At 41.0% G+C, this 24251-nt stretch overlaps 1 protein-coding gene across 1 annotated transcript in view; it reads right to left on the bottom strand.

Moving 5' to 3' along the window:
- The window catches only part of LOC104075234 (polypeptide N-acetylgalactosaminyltransferase 10-like), a 45402-nt gene extending 30029 nt beyond the window's left edge, over window positions 1-15373 (bottom strand). Inside the window, exons 1-4 of the mRNA XM_009575667.1 lie at window positions 15191-15373; window positions 12371-12473; window positions 11368-11506; window positions 7080-7246 (exon numbers count right to left, since the gene is read on the bottom strand). Coding sequence (XP_009573962.1) covers window positions 7080-7246; window positions 11368-11506; window positions 12371-12473; window positions 15191-15373 — 592 coding nt within the window. The remainder of the gene's footprint in view (window positions 1-7079; window positions 7247-11367; window positions 11507-12370; window positions 12474-15190) is intronic.
- Between the last annotated feature and the right edge of the window lie 8878 nt (window positions 15374-24251).

A 24251-nucleotide genomic window follows, 5' to 3' on the forward strand; every position in this document is an offset into this window, starting at 1 on the left:
GAATAAGAAAAAATTTAAAATGGCTGAACAAATACATATTTTCAGGATTCCTAAATAGATATAATTTTCACTGATTAAAATAAGGCTCAAGGAAACAGGGTAATCTTGGAAGAAAGATGAAGCTGAAACCCGGAACCTCCCTAACGACCCCCCAAGGGAAAATGAGATCCCATACACCTTGCTTATAACAAAATTTTCTCCTCAAAATCAAATATAGCCAAGTATGCGTGCCTCTTTGATAACCACACCCTAACCGTGTTTAATCTAAAAGCCAGAAGGTTGACTTTGCAAATGTCATTGTCATATTGGGCTAAATATATACAAGTACTTCAGCTGAAACTGTTACTGCCTCCCAGTCACAGGTGCAGATTTTGACTGGTTACTGTAAGAAGGATGTTAAGGCTTCGTGTATTACCACTGTACAGACATACAACGCCATAAGGCAGACAGCCCAGCTGGGTTAACACTTCCAGAACAATCCTGATGTTTGGAGACCGCAGTATTTTCAGTGCTGCCACATTCAACTTTATTACTGTATCAACATAGTGCTTTGCATATAACGCATGCTTTAGAGATGACTGATGCTGCTGTTCTCATTCTTCAACAAGGGACAATACTTGTTCTAAAACACTGTCATTTAGACAAAAGTAGTCTTAAAATAAGTAAGAACAGGCTGTCAGTCAATATGCAAATAGCTGAATGCTGAAACGTGACTTTTATGTGAAATTTAAGCACTTAACGACAATCACTGATTTCTGTCAAGCTAAGCCATAAAATAAGATATACTTAAAGTACTTCTGAACCACCTGTGTGGCATGTACATTTTCCTCTGCACATAGTTAGCACCAAGTACGCGGCAAGATGTTTCTTTTAAATGACATTCAGCAATTAAGTCAGCCTTCTAGCACACAGTAAGTTTACAATGTCTTGAATAATTTAAAATTTTCGATTGCTGCGAAGGGTGAAAAGGTAAAAACCCTACCATGTTTTACATTAAAGGAAAGGCTGAAAAATACATGATGCCAGTTTGTTCCAGATAAACACACAAATGCAAAAAATTAGTTTAAGTTTTAGAGGTATTAGTGTTCCCTAGATAGTTATACCTTTTGGTGACTCGACAAGGGAATTAGGGCATTGGGGCATATAGGATGCTTGTGCAGCCCATTTTATTAGGTCTACTCTTCTGATACATTTGGATTTGCTCATTCTTAAGTTTTTCTTACCTATAAAAGGCATCTTGACTTTCAACACTGCCTCCCCATAACATCCTCCTGGACAAACTGATGAAATCTGGGCTAGATAAGCAGACAGTGAGGTGGACAGAAAACTAGCTGAGTTCTAAGGGTTGTAATCAGCAGCACAAAGCCGAGCCGGAGGCCTGGACTGTCACTAGCTGTGCACCCCAGGGGCCAATATCAGGGCTAATACCATTGCACATCTTCATTCAAGACCTAGATGACCGAACCGAGTGCACCCTCAGAAGGTTTGCAGATGATACAAGCCTGGGAGGCATGGCTGACTTTGACAGGCGAGAGAAATGGACCAACAGGAACCTTGTGAAGTTCAACAAAGGGAAATGCAAATTCCTGCACCCGGGGAGGGGTAACCCCATGCACCTGTACTGACTGGGGAGCCAGCAACTGGAAAGAAGCTTTGCAGAAGAGGATCTGGGAATCCTTGGGCACAAATTGAAGTACAGAAAATACTGCTTAAACATAATTTTTTTTTTTTTTTTTTTAAATTAAGTCACTGTAAGAGTGACTGAACAGCAGAACAGGTTCCCCAGAGACATTATGGAGTCTCCATCCTTGGAGATTTTGAAAACTTGAATGAATCAGATTTCGAGAAACCTGCTGTAGCTGAGCAGAGGGATTGGGTTAGATAATCTCCAGGCATCTTTTCCAACCTCAGCTATTTGTGATTCTGTATGTGTTCCAGTCCAGTCTCCGCCTCAAAGAGATCTCTTCTCCAAAACAGACAGAAGAGAGGAGAGTTTGACTTCTGTCTTTCACCCAGTAGTAATATATACTTGATGTTCCACTGCTGTACAGAGCTACCAAATATGTATCAGGTGAAAAGCAAAGAACATTTAGACAAGCATCCTGCAAAGAGAAAATGTGGCATCCTCTGCCCTCTGTTCCTTCAGCTTAAGGCTGTTCATTTATCTAGTGAGACACAGAGGACAGCTTTATGTTTGTTCATGCAAACTTAAGAGATAGCTTATACAGCAGAGGTATCCACAAGCTACAAGAATTAGATGGAGACCAACAATCCCTTTTGTACAAGGCAGGCACTAGAGATGAGTGGCTTGATTTCTCACAACCACAGCCAGATTCAGATTGTAGGTCTAGGGACTGAAGCAGACCCTGAAGAATCATGAACTGCCTGTCTGTTATTTGTTGTCTGCTATCAATAAAGAAATGCCATCAGAGCCGATACAAAAACCTACAAAAACTGACCTGCATTTCAACTTCTCTTCCCCTCCTCCCATTTCTATGATATAATGGAACCCACCTACCACTCAGCAGCACTGTAATTAAATAATCAAAAAGCAAACAAATTTCACATCTGACAGTCCCCAGGAGAAAACTGATATATGTGAAAAAAGCATTTTAGTTTACTTAGGGCCATTCTGGTAACAAAAAGCTCAGAGGGATATAATTAGTACCCTGCAAGCCAGCATATGAAAAGGCTTAACTTAACTGAGATCAGAACTAAAGAATAGCTATAGAAATTAAATGTGAAGCCACAAATCCACACAGGACTGCCACAGCTAAGCGTTTTTATGATCAGGAATTCTAAAGTCATAATTCACATGTACTGCACTCTGATTTCCGCTTATGCAGAGGGTAGGCGTTATTTTGGACCACCCTGAAATAGCTGAGGTTAATCCAAGGAGGTCAGTCTGTGGGTCTTTAGCAGTTCTCAGTAGCATACAGGAAGAGGCACACAACACCAGGCAGGTTAATTCTTATTCTCCAAGTCTGCTGAATGGGTGCCTCCCTCTTCAATCTGCACATTAAATCCCTACAATTGTTTTGAAATGCTTATGGTCAGGAGAAGAAAGTCCTTATATCACAGACTTCCCAACTAAGTTTGTGGGGAAAAAAAGCATAAGCTATCAAAGTCTTACTAGAAATGCTATGTTGATATTAGAGACTACTATTAGAGAAAGTAGAAAATAGCCCCACAATATTTACTCTGTTGTGACCAATGGCGCATGCTGGAAAGCAGCCTCTTTTAAGTTAACTCAACCTAACAAGGGAGTCCCCACAAAGAAAGATTCAAGTGTCAGCAAAGACAGCTGCTGGAGGTGACAACATGGACCACAGCTCAAGGCAAACTGGATGCTACCACTGTACTGCATTAGACTGACCCCACCGACAGGTAGCCTTTCCCAGAGCACTGTGGCTGATGTGGAATCCAGCACTAAATTTGTTTCAAGTAAGACTAGATTTTGATCATTTGCATTATACTACAGGCATGCAAAAAAAAATTCTAGACAGCAAGTTGTTCCAGCACGTTTTGATTTTTCAAATACAAAGCAAAGGAAACATTTCAAAAACATGACTCAAAGCTTTTGCTGCTTGCTGTTAAGATTTGCTGTCATCAGGACAGCCTTTTTTGGTTGAAAAATGTTTATTGCTAAAGGTCGCAGAATTGTCTCTCTGAAACAAATTAAGAAAAAAATGGCTGTTGACACTTCCAGATGATGATTCATCTGTCCAAGAGCTCCAATAATGCAAAGCAACACAGCTGTCTCTCAGGTATGCTGCAGACCACAGGAGCCACCAACTAACCCAGAAATCTGTCTTCACTCTCCTATCACTTTGTTAGCCAACTTCTCAACCCTCTTAGTACTCACACCAAAAATTCCTTACTCCCAAGCTTAAAAACAGATGAAAAACATATGAAAATAACATCTGTCAGAAAAAACACTGATGTGTGCAGTAGCCAGGTTTCCACACTTACTACTTTTATTAGCAAAGTCCTCTTTACTTCATGTGAAGCAAAGATTCTCCATGTATGAGACACACGGATGAAAGAGGCTGATGGATTGGCACTAACATCACTACCTACAGAAACCAGTGCAATAGCAGAATGAGAGCGCAACGCTAACAGAACCTCAAGGGCAGCTCGGCAAAGCCCAGTATGTTTAACCCTAGCACAGGTCAGTACACAAGAAATGCTAGCAAGAGGGATATAGCCTCCTTGCCAGGGAAAGCCAAGTTCTTGAAGGTTAGTCTTTTCAAAGAGTTATTAAAGTGCTAGAGGTCTGTTTAGACAACCCTCGAGTGAAAGGCCATCATGAGCTACAGCAGAGTATATCTGATATTTTATCTTGTCAGGGTCACCTCTTGATAAAAAAAATTAATAATAGATTTTTATTGAGCGATTATCCTTTTCATCTTTTGCTTTTCACTGGAGTTTAGGATGACTATTTACTGATCTCTTTGGGGAAGAAGCTGACATTTACTGTTCATACTATGCCTCTGTGTTCTCAAATGTAGCCTCTACTATCACCACGTCCAACAGTGATTCTATAATTTTAGAAGAAAGATGCTGTTACAAATTTATGGGACTAGCATTTGAAAACAGAAGCACAGCATTCCACCTTGCAGACAATGCAGAGGACTAATCATTTACAATTTTCAAAGAAAATCAAGAAATCTCTCCTCATTCTTTTTACTGCTCACCAGTTCTGTGGCACAGTGGTGATGATCATCAGCTCGGACACAGGGTTTTTATCACCTGCGCAATTTAATAATGAGAAACAGATAACCAGAGAGTGGCTTAACAGTCCAAATCCAAGAATGTGTCTTTTTCAAACACACAACATGCAAAGTAAAAGTTTTCCTGCAGCCTCCGCTCCTTCACACAGTTCAGTTTGGTGTGTTGAATTATCAATTCTCAGGTATTGGGTTGAAGTGTTGTTGTTTTTTTTTTTAAATACATACAATGGATAAATTAAAACCAGAAATTTGTAACCAGCAGTCTTTCAAGTCAAGATCACATGTTTAGGACTTAACAGCCTGCTGAAGACTAAGGATCTATTTAAACGCAGGGAGGGATGTGGAAGCCAACCCCAGCGTGGTTAAGGAAGAACGCTGACTGCTGGAAGAGGAGCAGCAGCCAGCAGGAAACGCTACAGTGCAGATACAGAACTGACAGCAGTGAAGGAAAAATGTTTCACCCTAACCAGTAATTGTCCCAACATGCATAGATCAACTGAGCTAGCAGGAAAACACTGGTTTAATTAAAAAAAAAAAAAAAATTATTAGCACTCTCTTTGCCTGTGTGTTGTTTTCTTCCCTTGACAATTTAGCTCACTGTCCAACACTAGTAGTCTTTTATATCCATCTATAAATAGATGCCACACACAAATTAATCTTAGGTACTTCCTGCAACCTTTCTATGAAAGATGGATGACTGACAGAGAAGAGCTTGCATCTTATCAGAGGCAGGTGGAACAGAGCAAGAGCAAGCTGGGTGGACGAACAGCACATGTACAGACTGACGAGGAGCAGGGGTGGGAGAGCCAGGAGTGCTCTCTTTCGCCTGGACAGAAGGACATATCTAGAGAACAGGGAAAATAGATCCACAGGAAAACAGATTTCATTATTTCCACTTCTCTCAAAAGAAACTTGTTTGTACAATTCAGCTGTGGTTACACATGAGCTTGTCTAATTTGCTTCTAGGCTGAGTAGCAATAAAGAGACCTTGTTGGGAGGGTGGTGTGTTTTTTTTTTTCTTCCCAGCTTAGTCTGAAAATCCTCTAAAGAAACACTTATTTCATATAACATTGATTTGTTCAAACCACCATGTCTTGCTTGCAAACTAATTAGAGACGTACTTTACAACAAATACTATAGCTGTTGGATAGTGCTTATGTGAAAGTCAGTATAGGTCAGAACACTAAATACTCATGAGCTTGTTTCCAAGCTCATTTTAGGACCTTCCTACGTATCAGATTTTTGGAGGTGTATCCTTTAGTATCTGTGTAGAGAGCTCTTTTCTCCCAGTTGAGTAATTTCAGTGGCAGGACTCTTGAAGTCTGCAGCTGATAAAGCTAAATAGTCTTAGTAATTTTAAAGGAGAAAATAGAGTTGCTAGATCTGATCATAACACCTTAAAGTCACTGTACCCTCTTCAACACAGGAGAACACCAGCTACTTCAGAGGACTTTCCATGTGATCGTTCTAGCTATGCAATATCTACATGATAGAGGCATTCATTCCTCCTTCACTTGATGGCCTTTTCCACCATAGCAAGGGTGCCAACTACAAGACAAAGTAAATTCTAGCTTAATTTATATCACATAGCATTTAAATGGTTCAGAGAAAAAGATCTTTTGCCTTTCTGCTGCAGAACAAGCAAATTCAGCAACTACATCTACACATCGCTGCTTCAATTACAAGTGGTCGTTCCATTTGTGGTGATGCGTTACGCCAGCGACTACACGTCTTTGCATGTAGCACTTAAACCCAATCCCAAATGACTACTCCTGGCAATGCAGTACAAAATAAGGAGTGTAGTTGCAAGCAAGAGCGAAGTTTTGGATGTTGCAGATTTACTTTTCAGGAGCACAAAATTCAGGAGAAAAGTAAGCCAAATCATAGGCAGTCCGAGGTGGAAACCTTTTACCAAGGCTTCTTTTACCATTTTCTGTGTCTAGAAAAAAAAAAATGCAGAATGTGAGGAGTGAGCTATTCCCCCCACTTTTTTTTTTTTTTGTATTCCAAGTGTCAAACATTTAACCCTGGGGTTAAATGTTAAGGGCTACACAGGCCTTAGCAGAATATTAAAACCAGCTTCCCTGTTTATTCACATAGTCCAAAACGCAGGACAGCCCATGCCATCAGCAGCTAAACCAGCACAAACTGAATATGGAACATGAGATTTTTTGCTAGACTTTTGGCCTTTCAAATGTACTGGAGCAAGGTTCACCTGAGCTCTGCTGTTGGCAAGTAAAAAAAACTCAAGTCATTATACACACATTTGCAAGTTCATTGATCCCTTAGGTAGGTAAGGATAGGCAGGTAAACATAGGTGGAGATGTTACATATGAATTATCATACCTCTGTCACTGAAGTCATCCACCAGCACTATCTCTGCTATCAGCTCAGGAGGGGAGCGGTTTAGGACACTGTGCACTGTCCGGAGGAGAGAGGACCATCCTTCGTTGTGGAACGGTATTATCACGCTAGTGTTCGGAAGCTTCTCCAGGTACAGCTTATTCTTGCAGCTGAACACAGATAGAGTAAATCAAAAGGCGGTGCCAAAAAAACACTAGCACTTCCATATTAATTATCATCAAGTGACTTAGTTCATTCTTTACTCCTCAGATTGATGCAAAGTGCCTGAAAAAAACCCACCAACTTTCAGGCCTTATCAAGCCAGTGTTGACCTAATCTAGTCTACCTGGTCAAAAAAAAAAAAAAAAAATTCCGTATGAAGTGGGGAAGTTAATGGCCAGTGACACTTAGCAACACAGAAAGTCAGAAGGATCTATTAGGTGCTGAAGCTGCTTTTAAAGGAAACTCCAGTTATAGCTTAAGATACAAAAGTCTCTAAAATACTTGTTTTCCCTGTCCTTGTACCTCAAAGATCACTAGGAAGAGGAATTTCTATAAAGTTGTTTCAGAAGTTGAATGTATCTCTTCTAGGCATTATCAGTACATTGGTTTAGCTCACTTATTCCTAGTTTTCAGTGAAGCAAATCACTCTAATCATATGTATAACTGTCATCCAAATTTTTTAAACAAAATGTGCAGGAAGTAAGGATTTTGTGTGACAGCACCTTCCCTAAACAGTCCCAGAAGTTCAAGACATTGTGAACAATACACAGAAGAGACAGGATAATAGCACGGTAAGAACTACTCAACAAGGAAACCCATCTCTCTCAGTAATAGATCAACCTCCAACCTCTACCAAAGGCTTCCTTTGTCATGCTGGACAATTATTTAAATCACACTTTTCCTAAACAATTAATCTTGTCTTCCTCATTTTTCAGCAGGTCTAGTTTGACACCTGGGATGAGTTCTGCAGACAGAAGTGAAAAAGGCTGGGCTTTGAACACAAAGCACTGCAGAACTTGGATGAGCTGGAGAGCCAGGTCTGCAGAGACCCCACATGGACCCCTTGAATTTGTGGGTATTTCCCCACAGCATTAATCTTAATTTTGAAATAGGGGTAACGCTCTCTTGCCTTGTGGGGGTGTTTTCAAGGTAGCTTCATGAAGAAAACTTGAACCGCAGCAATAAGTGCAGTGTTTATTTTCCTGCAGGTGTGGCCCTAAGTGGAGTTTGAAACTTCTTAAACAGGTAACATCTAAGGCCATAGTGAGCAATTGTAGTTAAAAAATACCCAGCAGCTGTTCACTAGGGGACAAAAATCCATTATATTCCTAGAACCCCACATGTCCAGTGGCTACGTGAATAGAGATTTTTAGAATATATTAGTGACACTGCCAGCAGGACAGGCTGCCCTCATTCCACTAGCAGGGGAGGAAGGACATACGCTGCTCCCTGCCCTGCCACAACACTGGACCTCTTGCACAGCCTGCACCGGAGCTGATTTGCAGACTCTCTCCTGCCAGGCACTCAGCGAGGCTATCACTACATGCACAGTGCAGCGCATGCACACACGCAGTAATTCCCTCCCTGTTCCCCGGAAGGGTAGATGGGAATGAAAGCGGCTCTGGCAGTGGCAGCTTTTTCCTGGTACTTTTCCCAGGGAATGGAGAAGGATGCACCTATGTTATACAAGGTCAATAAATCTGTGGTTACAGGAAGTTACTTCGGTGCCTGCGTGAAAGGACAGTAGCTTATTCTGGGTCTAATGAATTGTCTTGGGGTGCTGCCAAGAGCTTGCAGGCTGTGGCTGCAATTCACAGATGCAAGATGCAAAATAAAGCTGCATGGACTGCTTTCATCCAGCCCTTGGCATTGCAATCTTAACCTTCTTCCGAGATAGCTACTAGCTATAATTCTGTTCCAATATGAAACAAGAGCCCCCAAATCTCTTCTAACTCTTCTTAAACTGGAATTCTCATTTTCTGACTAACTTTAGCTATTAAGTTTAAACATTAAACATGGAGAGAAATTGTTTCCCTCCAGCTACTACATCTACAATTGCTTTACAAGACTTGCAAAATTAGTATTTAATATTAAAAAACCCAGAAGCACTCAAAGGAAATGTTAGCAGGGGAAGACACGACTGTTGAAACAAACAATTGTATGTGTGCACCAGGTAGATCCAGTACATGTCCTCCCCCAGCCCCTTGATTCCCACAATTAACAGAAAGCAGAGGGGACACGCTATTTGGTATATAAAGGTCCACACAAACCATCTCAGAAGTGAGCAAACACATTGGCTGCTTCTTTGTCCTTCCCCACCCAGGCCAGCTGTTGGGGAGAATCCCAACTGTTGCTCCAAAGCTTAGGACAGGACAGATGCCGCATTTTTCCCCAGTTCACCTTCTCCTTACACTCCCCACTGTCTGCAATGACATCTCCAAACGACAAAGTCTCTATTATCTCTTACCATACGTAAAAGGCTAGGTAAAGTAAAGTGCTCTGAAACACAGCTCCTTTCTTTCTAGAACGCTCTTTATGGACTTTGTCTCAGCCTAACTTCGTTCTAAATTGGCCTCATCAACCTCCCAAATAACACAAACCATACCATTTCAAGTATATCTTTTTTAACGGGCACAGGGAATGCACAACAGACCTTTTCAGTCGTGAATTCCTTTACTGCAAATCTCCATTTTACGTAACCCCACTCCCTGCCCAGCTAATCCTAGCATCCATTATACACACGCTGTTTATCCTCTCCTTGAGACCTCCACAATTATAAACTTGCTACATTGGAGGAAAGGATGTGTCAAGCAACAAGCAAACCCGCTGCAGCGGCATCATTAATCACAGCTTAAGTTGTGGTGACCCAGACACTTCACTTACTAATTTTAACTGGGGACTGGAGTTAGAAGTTTCACATTTTAAAAAAGTTTAAATTGCAGAATTAGCAATGAGGAGTCAGCAACTTTGGGAAACAATGGGGAATGCGAGGTAATATATTAAATCCTCAGATGAGGAAATACTGGCATTGTCAGAACCCGCGGCAGCACCTGTACATGGAGGCCAGATATAATTTAGGTTAGCAAACTCAAACTGTATTTCCTAGAACTTGAGTATGGGCTGATCAACAAGCATCTTCAGTTACCTGATTTATCTCTACATTTAAACATTTCAGCTGCATGCCTAAAACATTTATGGAGCTATACTCACTACTCTGGTTTATGAGTATATATTGAGAAAGGGTATCCAAGCCAGTGTATTTGATTAGTTTGCTGTGACAGCTGAAGAAGTAATCTCTCAAATGTGCAGCTAACAAATTATAAAACCTGACTTGTGGAAATTGTATGTCATGAATAAAGTAGATGTTGAATTCAGATTCACTAAATTGTGATAAAAATAGCTTTACACAAAACAAGCTTCCATTCAAACGTCTAACAATGCTTTCAGATTAAGAACCGCACAAACAGTATTTAAAAAACCTCTTAGCTTTGTATAAACAAGGGTTAAGTCCCAACTGAAGCACTTTTGCTAATGAAAAACTCCTGGCTTGCACAAAATCCAGTTTGACACCATCCTAAGGGATAATGTCCAAAAAGAGATGAACTCAAAAGCCAGCATTCATTTGGAACTAGTTTCTACTCGTAAACCCTGATGAGGTTTTTATGAGTAAGATGTCTAAGAAACTAATCCGTAAATCAGAAGGATTTCTGCTAAAACTCTTCATACATAGTTGTGTGGAGCTACTCAAACCTTGTTCGCTCCTGAGCATTTCATGGTCGCTTCCAGCTAGTGGCCAACATAAGAACTGGACAGAGTGTTTAGCGACAAAGTCATCATCTGACTACACTTAGGGCACTTGGCAACTGAGTCAGACATTTACATCAGTTTCCACTAGAGAAAGAAATAGCTCCACCTTATTAGTTGCTAAAAGTTGTTGGCTACGTCAGTGGGCTCAGGAGCTGAACTGTCAAGTTGCGGGAGGCGAAGGAAGTAGCCACCTCTAGGTTAAGTTCAAGATCTCTTCTGCGCAGGGCTACAAGTTTTTGGTAATTTTAAGTGTTTTGGAATCAAAAGGGGATTTCTTTTCCCCCAGATTTGGTCTCCTCTATTTCCTGTTGCAATTACTATACACTATCCTTTATTAAGGAGACAGCAGGACCCAGCTGTGAAAGGATTGTATTTGATGAACAAAGGTACAAGAGTCCATAATAAAAAAATACACTCCTGCAGATGTGGTAATTTAGGGCTTGTAAACTTTCACTCGTAGAAATGCAAATTATATACTCACTTCGGATGTCTGATGTCTGGAAGGGAACGATTCAGAGAAATTTTATCACTCACAAAGATATTAAAGCCATTTTCCCTGTATGCCTGGTCCACTCGTTCTGCATCAGTCATTGGGTAAGGTTTTCCCTGTTCTCCATTTCCTATAGATAGACAGAAAATAAACGTGCATCATTACTACTAATTGGTGCTTAACTGTCCAGAAACTAATCCCTATATCAAAAGAAGAGCAGTCATCTTACAGCCCTTTGAAAATTCCTTCATTAGTTTTGTGCTCTATGTCATTTTTAGTACTGGGTCAACCATGTCAACCTAACAATTTTATTTGATAGGCAGTTTTGCTACAAACCATTCAGCTGTGCAAATCGCAGAAGTTAGAAGTCTTCCTTCCAACCTCAGAAACAAATGAAGGGGCTATGGCAACGCTGTGGAGGATCTATAGAATGTTTTTCGTTTCACTGCAGGAAGAATACATATGGTTTGAATACCTCATACTGTTGCTTTCTTCAGCACAGATGGATATGTATATTTAACAACCTGGGCTCTTGCACAGAGGGGGTAGAGCCCTTGCAGACACACCAGTGTAAAGCTGTGATGTTCAAAATGGGCCCTTTTATGTCATGCAAGACAAAACCCAGAACTATGGAATAAAACTTGCATGAATGTTATGATCTAGAACATTTTTCTTATCCCTCTTCTCCCTTTCTGGATCTCCCATTTTTGGGAGAGGTACAGGCATGTGTTTTTTGGTAAGTTTTTTTAAAAATCAATACTGCACCTATCCTAGAAATACCAAGATGTTACCAACATATTTTCACCTCAAAATTATTATTGTGGAGTTGGGGGAAAAGGCTTTAACTAGGATTAACACACAGTAATTGTTGCATCGTGTCAAGAACATCATCTTGACCCTGAAGTTGAACATTCTGTTCTGCACTCAGCCTGTCAAATAAAATCAAACTAAATTACAATTTGTATTAAAACATTTTTATAGTAATCTTACATACCTACACGCTCAGAGTCCCTCCTTATAGCTTCTTTGTTATGCCAGTCCTTTTTCCTTTGTCCATCACCAAAGTAAGGGTCTTTCTTTTGCCTCACGTATGATGCCTTTTAAATAAAAGATTGGATATATTAAATACACAGCCTCAACAGCCTCCCCTTCCTGTAAGAGGAGATTAAACATCTTCCTTAAGGTAAGACCATCACAAGCAAGCAGATTTTAGCCTAAAAGGGGTGAGGGAGGAAACAAGTTTTACTTGCCTCAGAACAGTACTTTACCTATAGCTGTTAAGTGATATTTTTTTCAGGGCACCATCATGTATGCAGACCAGTATTCTTAATCAGGGTATTAAAACCTGCCATTTTCATTTTGAAAACATCCAATACATCTTACATCCTATTTAATTAACAATAAAGCTGTAATGGGAGACCTATTGCAGGATCATTATTAATGAGCACACTACTATACCTGAATAAAATAAAAATAAGATTTAAAAGGTCATTTATTAAGACTCTTGCTGCTCAACTTAAAAGCAAATTTTACACAAGGCATGAGCCTGCACTGAACCCAATTAGAGCTCCTCTTTTCATGATGTTGTTCCTGAAATTCAAAAGCAATGGGTGCTTTGGGAACAAGTTAGCAAATGAAAGACAGGGTGAATTCAAGATCAAAGAGACTGTGGTGCGTGGAAAGAAAACCATGATACATCTCAAACACTGACGTCCCCAAAATCCAAGGGAAATATATATATATTTAAGTAGGTTTTAGGGTTAAGAAGAGAACATCTCTGAAAGTGAGTTTTCAATTATGTTGTAATATGCTGGTAGAGTATAAATGCAAGTCATTTGTAGCATCGTTACTGCAGAAGTAGTTACACAAAGAACTTAGATGTTTTTCCCTTCTAATTCTTCATGACCTGCAGAGAGAACTCCACAGGCTGGAACTTCCTAGAAAGAAAAAAAAGCTCCCCTCCTTGGAGGGCAAGAGGTTTAAAGTCTCACTAATGGGTCAATCAAATCAAACAACCACCAAAAAGCAATGGTTGGCATAGTAACCTTGCAGGGTTATCAGCCATCTTTGGCATCTGGGACACAGATGTCATTTGCCTGACTAGTTAAATTACAAACTCTTCATTTTCATGCCTAGATTTGTCTTGGGAAAATAGGCCATTTGGACATTTTACTTGTTATTCCAAGGCACTAGACTTCAGCCTGATGCAGTTCACCTCACTGCAGTCTGACAGATGAGCTCTGGTGAACCTCGCTGTGAAGGTTTTGCAGATTATCCCCACTGCATCACCCCTCTTGTACAACAGTCAGCGGGAAGGGAGCCCTGTGTATTAGCTTACAAAACCGTCAGTGAAGACAGGTTTCAGCTAAGATGTCAAAGTGAACTAGAGTGGTTGAATCCAGGTACATGCTCTGCTCCACCTGCTGTTATGCGTGGTAACCCTTAGCAAAGGAACTGCATGAAAACCTTGAGTTGTGCTGGGTGTATTACCATGCCAAAGGGTAATAAACCAGTGGTCTAAAAGTAATAGAGCTCAATCTGATTAAAAGCTGGCCTGTGAACTATTCGACTTTTTTTTTCCCCCTCATAAGAGATTTTAAATCAATCTAGATCCTTTCAATCACGGATCATAAAATGAGTTACACTCAGCTTCTTGACATTTTGCAGATGGTAACATACCTGGCAGAAGTCAAGTTTCATCCACGAAACCAGACATTCAGTTACACATTTCAGTTAACTAATATCAATACTCAGAGCATTCTCCTTCCTGCTCCCTGCAATTTAATTTTATTTTCACCGAAGGAAAGCTGATGGGCACTCAGTATGGACAAGCTAGTTCATGATGTGAACAAGTATTAAGGAACTTCCACTTGTGCCACCTGGAGCTAGCAAGGATATTCTCTGAAACATACTTATGATGCAAGAAATGGAGGGAAAGGAACTCTCAGGGCAGCACGGGAAGAGCAGGACCACACTATGGGATGCAATTAACAGTGATGAAAACCAGACAACTGCCAAAAATGATGGTTAGCAGGAAAGGACAGTTACACGCAGAAGAAAAGTGACCACTTTAAGAAAAATCTCAATAAAGCTATATTTAGATAGTGTGCTTGATTCCTTAATTGTCATCATCTTAGTTATCTGTTCTTTTATTTTCCACTCTGATAAAGTTATATGAATCAAAAGCAATAGTTCATTTTTATGTTGTTAATTACTGTCCCTTTAGCACATGAGCTCTACTCTTCTAAATCCTTACTTCTGTTCAAATACAGAAACTGGTAGTGTACTTTCCTGAATTTCACTCTGCACCTATCAGGACATAAAATGATGATCGCCACCAGCAATCCAATGTCTTCAGTTCACCTCTGTGTGCACGTGTTCAAGACTTGCATTTGCTGAGGGAAAAACTGCAAAAGCCTCACCAATTCCCATCATGCAGGAGAAGGTAAGCGCAGTTCCAGAGCAGCAGAGCTGTGGTGAAGAATCGCGCTCTCCCTTTCTGAATGGGCTCACCTGAACTCACCAGATATAAATATTAAACTAAATTACTTAACCTGCCTTGTGGTTTTCTAGTCATCCCATTAAACACCACTGTTCTTAAGTGAATTTCTACCTGCTGATAACGAAAAAGTACTTTTAAGTGTTAAGATGAACATGTGAGCCAAGAACCAAATGTGCAAGAAAGCACTGGGAGGGCAAACTGAACATAGTGGACAACAGCACTTCTGGGGAAAAACTAAGAATGCAGCTAGTCCTTGGGTCAATCTGAGGCTGGTGTCAGCAATGCGATCACAGAGTAGCTTGAAAAACATACAGGGTATATGCCAACACCAGCCAGAAACCTAATGTTTGCTCCACCGCAGGAGGTTGCTGCTGCTTTTGCATAGCGGGTGCGAGTAGAGGTGGTTTGAGATGCTTCCTTGGGGCGTGGTGAGCCAGGGCATGGTGTGGGCAAGGGGTAGGCAAACCCAACTTCAGCATCTACCCGTGGCTCCATCTGACCTAATGTTCACATGAATAATTTATGCAAACTCTACCTGACTTTTGCTAGCTCGTGCCAGCTAATGTGAACAGGTCTGGATGACAGCTCTGTGACAGACAGACAGTAGAAGTGACAGCTTGGTTATTTTTGGTGTAAAAAGGATCAAATTTTCAGCATCATGAAGCAGCCACCCTGTGCTACTGCACAGTTCAGCACATCTACTTGTCTGGCCACCATAGTGGTTTCTCATTTTTCAGACAACATGCCACCTTCCCAATCATCCCCACTAAATAACCCACAGAGCACACTACCGTTCTGTGAGATTTTTGCCTGTTCTGCAAGATCCCTGCTTTGCCAGGTCTGCTCACAAGCCAGTTTCCTCTCCAGGATACTCCCCTGCCAGGAAAAGTCCTGGAAAGCTCTCGCAGACCAGAGCACCTCCTTGCCAGGAGAGTTTTGCCAACTTTCTGAGCACTAGGCTTGTGCACAAGTGTCATACTGGGCACAGGAACAACTTGGCAAGTCTGAAACCTCAATATTTTAAGTCTCTTTTGTCTCTTGTTTATAGCACTCTGAACTGAATGAGTACACCAGGAGAATTGTTTACAACACCACTATCCCTTCTGCCATTTGCTGCGATTCAACACGTGTAAACCCCTTACCAGCAGTCACTCTAGAAATCCCACCCACCACTGAACAGGAGAGCATTGTAAGAGTGTCTAGGGATTAGATCTAAAATGAGAAATGCACAGTGCACCTCTGAGCCTCACAACACCCACAGTGCACATGGTAATGCAGCACCCTATGCCAAGCCCCTACGAGGTGACCAGGGGAAGTCAGGCACCTGGGAGAAAAAGAGGAAAAAAGAGACCCACCAGCAAAAAGACATCCAAGCTACCTAACAGGGCACTGGTAAGAGCGTTTTAAATCCCACCTCTTCTTGTGACTCAGGCAACTTAAACTAGAATTGCAGAGGCACCACCCTTCCCTCTGAACTCTAGTCTGAAAAAGTCCCTTAGAAGATACCCGTCCACTGCTTCAGGTACCTGTGTGGATTGCTTTTCTTTTGAAATACGCTAATGGGATGGATCTTGAGCTGCCCTCCACAACAGCTCTCAGAAGATGGGAGACAAGTTCGAAGTATACACTGAAGGATTCCAACATCTCCAGCATCCTCCAGAGAGAAGCCACACCACTGGCTATCAGCTGTTTCAGGAAGGGCACCTCATGCCATTACAAAGCTGTACCACCAAAGCAGCCAATGCACATCAGGCTAAGCAGCATTAAAGCCATAAAGCTAAGCAGCAGGCTAAGCCATTAAAAAGCAGTTCCAGCCATCCCTGCTCAGGGTGAGCATGCCCAGGCTTGTTTGTGCACTCAATGTAGGATGACGTGAACAGGGAAGTAAATTTTCTGCCCAGCTTCAAGCCATTCTTCAGAGGGGTCAGCAATATGCATTTAAATACCCTCAGAGCAAGCAACCACCCGACGCAAGCAATTTAAACATTGAGATACTGAGTGAAAGCAGGCAGTAGCACACCATCCTCCAGTGCTGTTATAAAAAGGAAAAAAAGAAGTCACAGAGACTGCCACTGTATTACGTACAGAGCCCAAATCAGGCAGGCGGACAGCAGAAGATCTAGTAGATAGATGTATTGCTTCTCTCAGTCCCAAATAAACTTATGCATGAAAATGTCTTCGAGCTGGGCTAAGCTAAACCCTGTCAAGGCCACACATATCAAGAGAAAAACTTCAGTAATTTGTAAACTGTAAATTAAGCAAGAGGGGAAACTATGGAGTACACGCATCAGCTATTCAGAACTTTCCAAACTGTAGTGTTGGACTTTGGAGGCACACGGAATAGGAGTTATCAATCCTAAAGTCCTGAGGAACAGGCTCTGTACAGCTCTCAGTTTTGGAGACTTAGAAGGACCGACTTTTCCTCATGTTGGCACCGGCAAAGTAAAAATGAAGACTGTGTAGGGTGACTCATTATCTGTTCCTCTGCCTGCGGTGCTCACGATGTTACTGCCCTGTACAACTAAAGCCAAACAAGATTCACACAAGATAAACAGAACATTAATCTCTGTTGGATCGACATACCTCTCTTTAAGTGGCTTTTAAAATCTTGAAGGGTAGACATAGCTGCAGATGGTCATGACAGACATGCTGCATTCTGGAGCTTTTTTGGTCTTGGGCAGAGCAGTTACATTAGTCAATCCAATTCAGAAATGCTCCATTAAATTTAATTCAGATTGGCTAAATGTTAAGAGGTTAGAATATTTCTAACTGCATCCCTTGCAAGGAAACATGTAACGCTTACATTGGTTTTGCAGGTCGTTATTAAAACACTGTATCTGAGAATTCTGCTGTGAGTCAGTGACAAGTTCTGTCAACAATGTCTGAACATTAATTTTGAAGTGACTTTCAGTGCTAGAAAATGAGTATCAGTGTCTTTGCTTCAGTGACCTTGCCAGCACCCGCGATCTGCATAGCCCCGAAGGGAAGGTGTAGCTGCAGCAGGCTGATTAGCATCGTATTTCTTGTTAAGAATCGCACTTTCAAGACTAACTTAATTTCAGCAGGCTACCAAAAAAAGTCAGTGTGAACGACAAAACATTGCCTTCCCCCCCTCAACTGCAATTTTTATGCTCATGTCATCACTATTAGCAGAGCAGTGTGTAAAGTTGCGGGCAGCATACCATCACGGGCAGAGGGAAGATACGCGTATATGTGCTCAAAGTCTCTCTCATTGTGAAAATGGGCAGGTTGTTGACATTGATGTTATTTTGGAAGCTCCTTTTTTTTTTTCCCCTTTTTTTTCCTCTTTCTTTTTTTTTTCCCCTCTTTGTAAAAGATGTCTGAGCTCTAGAAATCCAGACACAGCACACAGGGACCAGAATGTTGCTTTTTTTAGTTGTTTCCTTCAGGGATGCTGCATGGGATTTGACTCAATTATGCAAATTACATAACTTGATGATACCCCTTCAACAGACGCTCTAGACTGTGATATCTTAGCAATCTGCAAAACACAGCAAGTTTCCTAGGACTGACTTTTGCTTTAACTACTAAACAAGCATCTCATTTGCGGGGAGCTATGTCTTACCCATAATGCTATATTTCATGTCAATTTTCACTTTTATCCTAATTTCTCATTACTTCTAACTGCATAGCAGGAGGCATAATGTTTTTCTTCAAACCCTACCAGCACATCCCCCCTTATCTGCATTTTAACTGTGGAATACAGTGGCCATTGTTTAAACATCGCAGTTATCAATGCTGCATGGTTAGGGTAAATTGGCATTATGGATCTGAATTTCTGTCCCTATAAAAGAGAATAGCAAGGCAATTGCCTTTGCAATTTTCTGTTTTGCTCTACCTTAGCTTCTCATTTTGCAAAAATCTCTTCTTTTTTGAAATGGTCAGTTGTCAATAGCAATGCAAAACAGAGATTTCAAAGCATGAAGGGTTCATTATGATCATCTAGTCAAGCTATGTAAGTGCATAAGCCATTGAATTTTATCCATTAACTCCTACAGCAAGCCCATAAGTTCTATTTCAGCTCAAGCACATTTTCTTTTCCTTAAGAACTGGAAGTTGTTTGCCACTAAGGAGTGATTACTTCTCCAGCAATATCTTAAACTAATCTCCTGCCTGCTTCTATCCTTCATTTTTTAAAAACTGAAAATGAAAGGCATATTAAGTAATACATTGAAAATGGATTTAGACAGATTGCTGTAAATAAGCCCCTTCTGTTGTCTACCATGCTGTTACTTAACATGCTGCCAAAGCAATTGATCAGCGTTCAAACGCCAAATGCACAAAAATGGAATTTTAATCTTTTGTTTAATCACTATTTAGTGTGCCTGGCTCCAGCCAGAATAAAAGAAAGGTGAATGGAGACGTAAGCCAAGAGTTTTCTGTACATGAGGAAAAAAAGATTTGCTGAAGTGCATACGCTAATCATAATGCTGTACAGATCTCAAACCCTGTTCAAACTTTTTTTGGTTGATTTTTTTTTTTTTTTTTTTTAAAACCAAGGAGCTATGATCAGACCCTAGAAGCTATGATCTTTGGAGATACTGTTAAAAGGGGGCATCTGCTCCATCCTAGGTCTCTTCATTTATCCCAACAGCTCAGCAAGTATATCTTGCATTTATATCCTACAACAAGATGCCGAAGATGACAAAACAATCCAGAAAAACAACAGGCAAAGATAGAGCAAATAGAAACCATTTCTCTATTTATTAGGTGGACTCAGTGGAAGGCTCAAGAGCGTGCACTTTGGGTATAACCTAGTTGTCACGATCTGTGCCATTGCAAAGCAGAAACAAGAAACACCTGTAGCCAGTTTCTCTCCAGTCTTCCAAAACCTAGAGTACACGAGGGGTTTCAGAAGGCAAGAAACATGAAAGAACCCAGGTCTGGCAGAAACCAGGAGGAATCCTCCCTCTCACTGCAGCAAGAAGGCCAGGTTTAATGATTGTGGGACCATCCACGCTAAATGTAGGTAACCCTTTCATAAATAAATAAATACCAAGTCTTATTACACCATGAGGAAATAAAAATCTTTTTTGGTTTGTCAGAGATCTATTAGCATGTGTTGAACAACAAATTGGTACAACACCCACACAGCACAAACAGCATCCATCCTTCGTACTGGCATGAAAACAGCTGAGCATTGCAGATAATCTAATGAAAAAAAAAAAATATCTCCAACATCAGCTGGAGGCATTCGTCCTACATCAGGAAGCTGAGCATAACCTTGATCAGTCAAAGTTCTTAATTTTCGGGAACAGGAGATAGCATACTACTAGAAAAAGAAAGCTGCTAAAATTGCCTGTCGTGTGATCTACCCAAGTGTTTTCAAAAGGTTAATTTTTGAAGCTATTTCAGTCCATCAAAAATTTAAAAGCTACATTAACATAATCCATACCTTCAACATTTCAGGAACTACTAAAAGGGAACACAGGACTAAATGGCAGCAAATCACGTGGAATGATTAAGTGCTTTCAAAGACAAAAAAGCCAAGTACATCTTCACAGCTGTGTTGCGACTCAGATCCAAGCAACACGTTCAAACCAGATCTAAAAGTTTCCTGCACAATGCCACGATGCTACCATTTGGCCATCATCCTCTTCTCTCCCACCTGAAACACCAGTAACATTGAAATCCACATGTTCAGATTTGTGCTTTTCTTTGAGAAAGCCACACTTCGGGGTATGGAAATAACCTGCCTGATTCCTTCAGAAATTAGAGCTACAAATACTGCGGGCACTCCTGGATCAGTCCTGACCCCGTGTCAGCTAATTAAACCACATCTGGACCAGAACCAGGTGAACAGATCTCTGCATACAGACCCAGAGCAGAGCCTTTTCTGCAGAATACCCAGGGACACTCGGTAGCTGATTACAGAGCTATTAAAGAAATATGTTCCTTGCAGGACACCAGGCATGCAGCTCCTTGGTGGACAGGACAGCCTACTGCTTAAGCACTACCCAATTTTAGCTGACTCTGTACTTTTTAATGCAGAAAGCTTTTTGTGTCAAGTGCTAGAACAGTACTTGCTTGAACAGAAACTTTCCCCCCCCCTCTTTAAATTCCTTCAGTTAACAAGTTTTATTCAACTTCAATTGCTGAAAATCCCTTAGCACAAACAAAATTTTATCTAGCAAAAAGTCCTGATTAAAGACATCAGCTGAGGACAGCGATATGACATCCAGCTTAGTCATCTATCTCTACCAAACACCTTACACTTTGTTCTTCACTTAACTTTAGAAATAATATTACAGTCTTGCAGTGTTTGCTGTTCTAAACTTACTATTTGACTAATACAATCCAAGCCTCCAAAGGCACACAGTGCCTTTCCAAAGTCGGCGCAGAGCACCAAGCGGTGAGTTCTTCCCCAGGTTTTAGCACACCTTGTGATAGCACAGCTGTTTCAGTCTCAGACTTTTCTTTCAGCTGTCAAAAACCCAGCTGGCCTAGTTTTAGACTTCAGAACAGGACTCGTTGCTTTAATTTGCCCACAACAGCTTTCTCATCTTTTCTGTTCACTAAAATGCTTACAGAAATTCCTATCTACAGAAATGCTCCATTTCCCACATAGTAGCATGTCTCAGGGATCTGCTCAAAGCTGTGGAATAAGCTCCTGCAGGCATTTAGTTGCATCAGAAACCTCCTCATTTTCCCCCTTAAGCAATAGGCACATTTCTTTGACCTTGCTTTAACATACAGCAACACATTATAGAATTCCCAAACAAGACGTCACTCCCCAGGCCACCCTCCAGTCGAGATGGGAGACACAACCCATTACTCACCCCGCCTGAGGTACGACAGCCAGGAGGGGCTTTGACAGTGAATACATGAAGTATGAAGATGTAGACAAAAGTAATCTCTGAACTGCCATTCCAAATGAGATTAAAGACTTCCCACCCCTCCCACCTTCCCTGTCTGCTTTACATGCTTTCTGGAAACTTAAAACTAGGTGAGCTCTCCCAAGGAATATGTAATATTTTATCGTGTGTCCAAGAGCTGTTTTTTGACCGCAACTCCCAGCAGAAGCTACGAGGATGAAATCTAGAGATGTACATTGTTTTCCACAGCATTTAGTGCTATGAAGGTGTCTTAAATAGAACAAGCCTTATATTCACTGAAAGTAGAGTGAACAAGTTGGTTTGGAGATCAATTTAAGAAATGGACATTTGAAGCAGAACCCTCCAGATGTCTGCATATATCCGCGCTCCATTTAGCAGGAGTAAACGGCACACAAGCTGTAGTGGTTTCCTATAAGGACATACTTCAGAGCACCGTTTCTGAAATCTGACTTACCAGTTAGATTTACAGATTATGCTGCATACGCAGAAACACTTGAATAATCTGCATTAAGATTTAATAAAAACGCAGGATACAAAACCTACTAATTCCATCATTTCCATGAATTCCATTTACTCCAGGTATAAACTCTTGATCAGATTATAGGAATGTTAGGCCAATCAAGGATTGCTCAGCTGAACACAACTTCCAAATATTTTGAATACTAGCAGAGAACTGCACCATATATCATACTACTAGAAATTCAGAAACCTCATTAAAGATACACCACAACGAACATCCCGTATATCCTCAACACAGAAATACTACACAGAAGTTAAATTCATGGCACTCAGACAACCAATACAAGATGACAACTACACTTGGTGCTGCACGTAGGTGGACTGGCAAAGGCGTGACTGCAAATTTGACTTTGTTCAATTTACAAAAAAAAATTATAGCATTTGTAACTATTTGAATGATGAAAGAACTATGACAGTTTGCGTCTAAAATGGAACCTACCTGAATGGGCACCGGGTCCTTGGGAAACCCTGGCATAACTCCTGGTATAAGCTGGTGTAACTGGTATAAAATAGGAGATGGCTGCTAATGCTCCAACAATCTTTGAAGTGAGGACAGGACAAAACCTACCCGCTAGACACCCAAAGGAAGAAGTCTAAATATTTTCCATAAGACTGACAAATCAAGAGAAAACCACCCAATTTCGGGACTTTCCAACGTGCAAACTATACTACCAGGATGCCTTGCATTTGTGACAGAGAAAGGCACAAGTAAGACAAAAGACTGCATTATAACATGTTTTCTGAGGTAGGATGAGCAAGGCAGTTTGAAAGCTTGCCAACAGTTATAGTTCATAATAGTACAGAAGTGATCTGGGTTTTGCCTGGAAAAACAGGCAGAGCACCATAAGGTATCCATAAGCAGAGCTGCAGCAGTCTTCGGAACAGCGTAGATCAGTTATTTACCTTTCTTCACAGAAACTGGGCTGATGCCAAGCTTATTCAAGCAAAATTCAAGGGCACATTACAGAATTTTGATGCTCTGGTGAGGGGCAAAGATTTGTCAGCATGTGGAGTACACTGGCTTCAGAAAGGTTAATACCACTATCCTGAAATGCTCCAAAAAGGTAAAAGAAACCCCCAATATTTACTGCTACAGAAAACAACATACAATCCATACAAAAACTATGTGACAGATATGACTCAAAAACTGGAATAAGAACCATAAATCCCATTTAGTCGTGTGCCAGGTACTGAGATTGTGTTTTATGTCAGCACTGTGCTTCCCATCGCAAGCTGCATATCAAGCTTAGAAATTGCTTTTTCCCTAATGAATTTTGAAAGATACTGGAAAAAAGTCTGTATTTTAGCTTTCTTCTTGAGCTCTTATCCATCCTTAGGAGTTACACATAAAATTACAGAAATATCTTCTCTCAGAAATTTGAAAGGAGGCACAATCTGACCGAGAACGACAGCGTTATCTGCTGAAAAGTCAGACCCAAAACCAGAGAATGTCAAATCATCTACCAGCGGCATTCACCTGCTAGTACAGGAAATAATCCCCAGACATGCTGTGCCAGCTCGCCTTGCTCACTAGATCACAGTTGCAGTTTAACAACAAACTGTTCCTGGAAATGTGGCTGGGTGACACAGGAGCCCCCTGCACCTCCCCTGCTGAATAAAGACCCAGGCCAAAAGGATTCTAGGGAGAACTTAAGACATCAAGAGGCTTACAGGTATTTTCAGAGAGTACTTTCCGCCCAGTTATCGCCTGCTACCGGGAACAAGACCATGCTCATGTAATAATTAAACATCACTTGAACAAAATAGTTCCCACTAACTCCAATAAAGCAAAGACAATCACAAGCATTTTTCTATTTTATTTTCCACACTCTTCACTCCGTACCTTCAGTGCTGACACTGCTCGCTTGCCTTCCAGTCACTGGGCAACCAACAGTACCCGTAACAATCACCCTGACAGCTTTCGTTGGGGGGGGGTGGGTGGGGTGGGAATAATTGTTTTCAATTAAACATTTACTATTATTTCAGGTGGTGCTCTG

This window comes from Fulmarus glacialis, unplaced genomic scaffold (genome assembly GCF_000690835.1).
Source record: "Fulmarus glacialis isolate BGI_N327 unplaced genomic scaffold, ASM69083v1 scaffold25650, whole genome shotgun sequence".
Lineage (NCBI taxonomy): Eukaryota > Metazoa > Chordata > Aves > Procellariiformes > Procellariidae > Fulmarus > Fulmarus glacialis.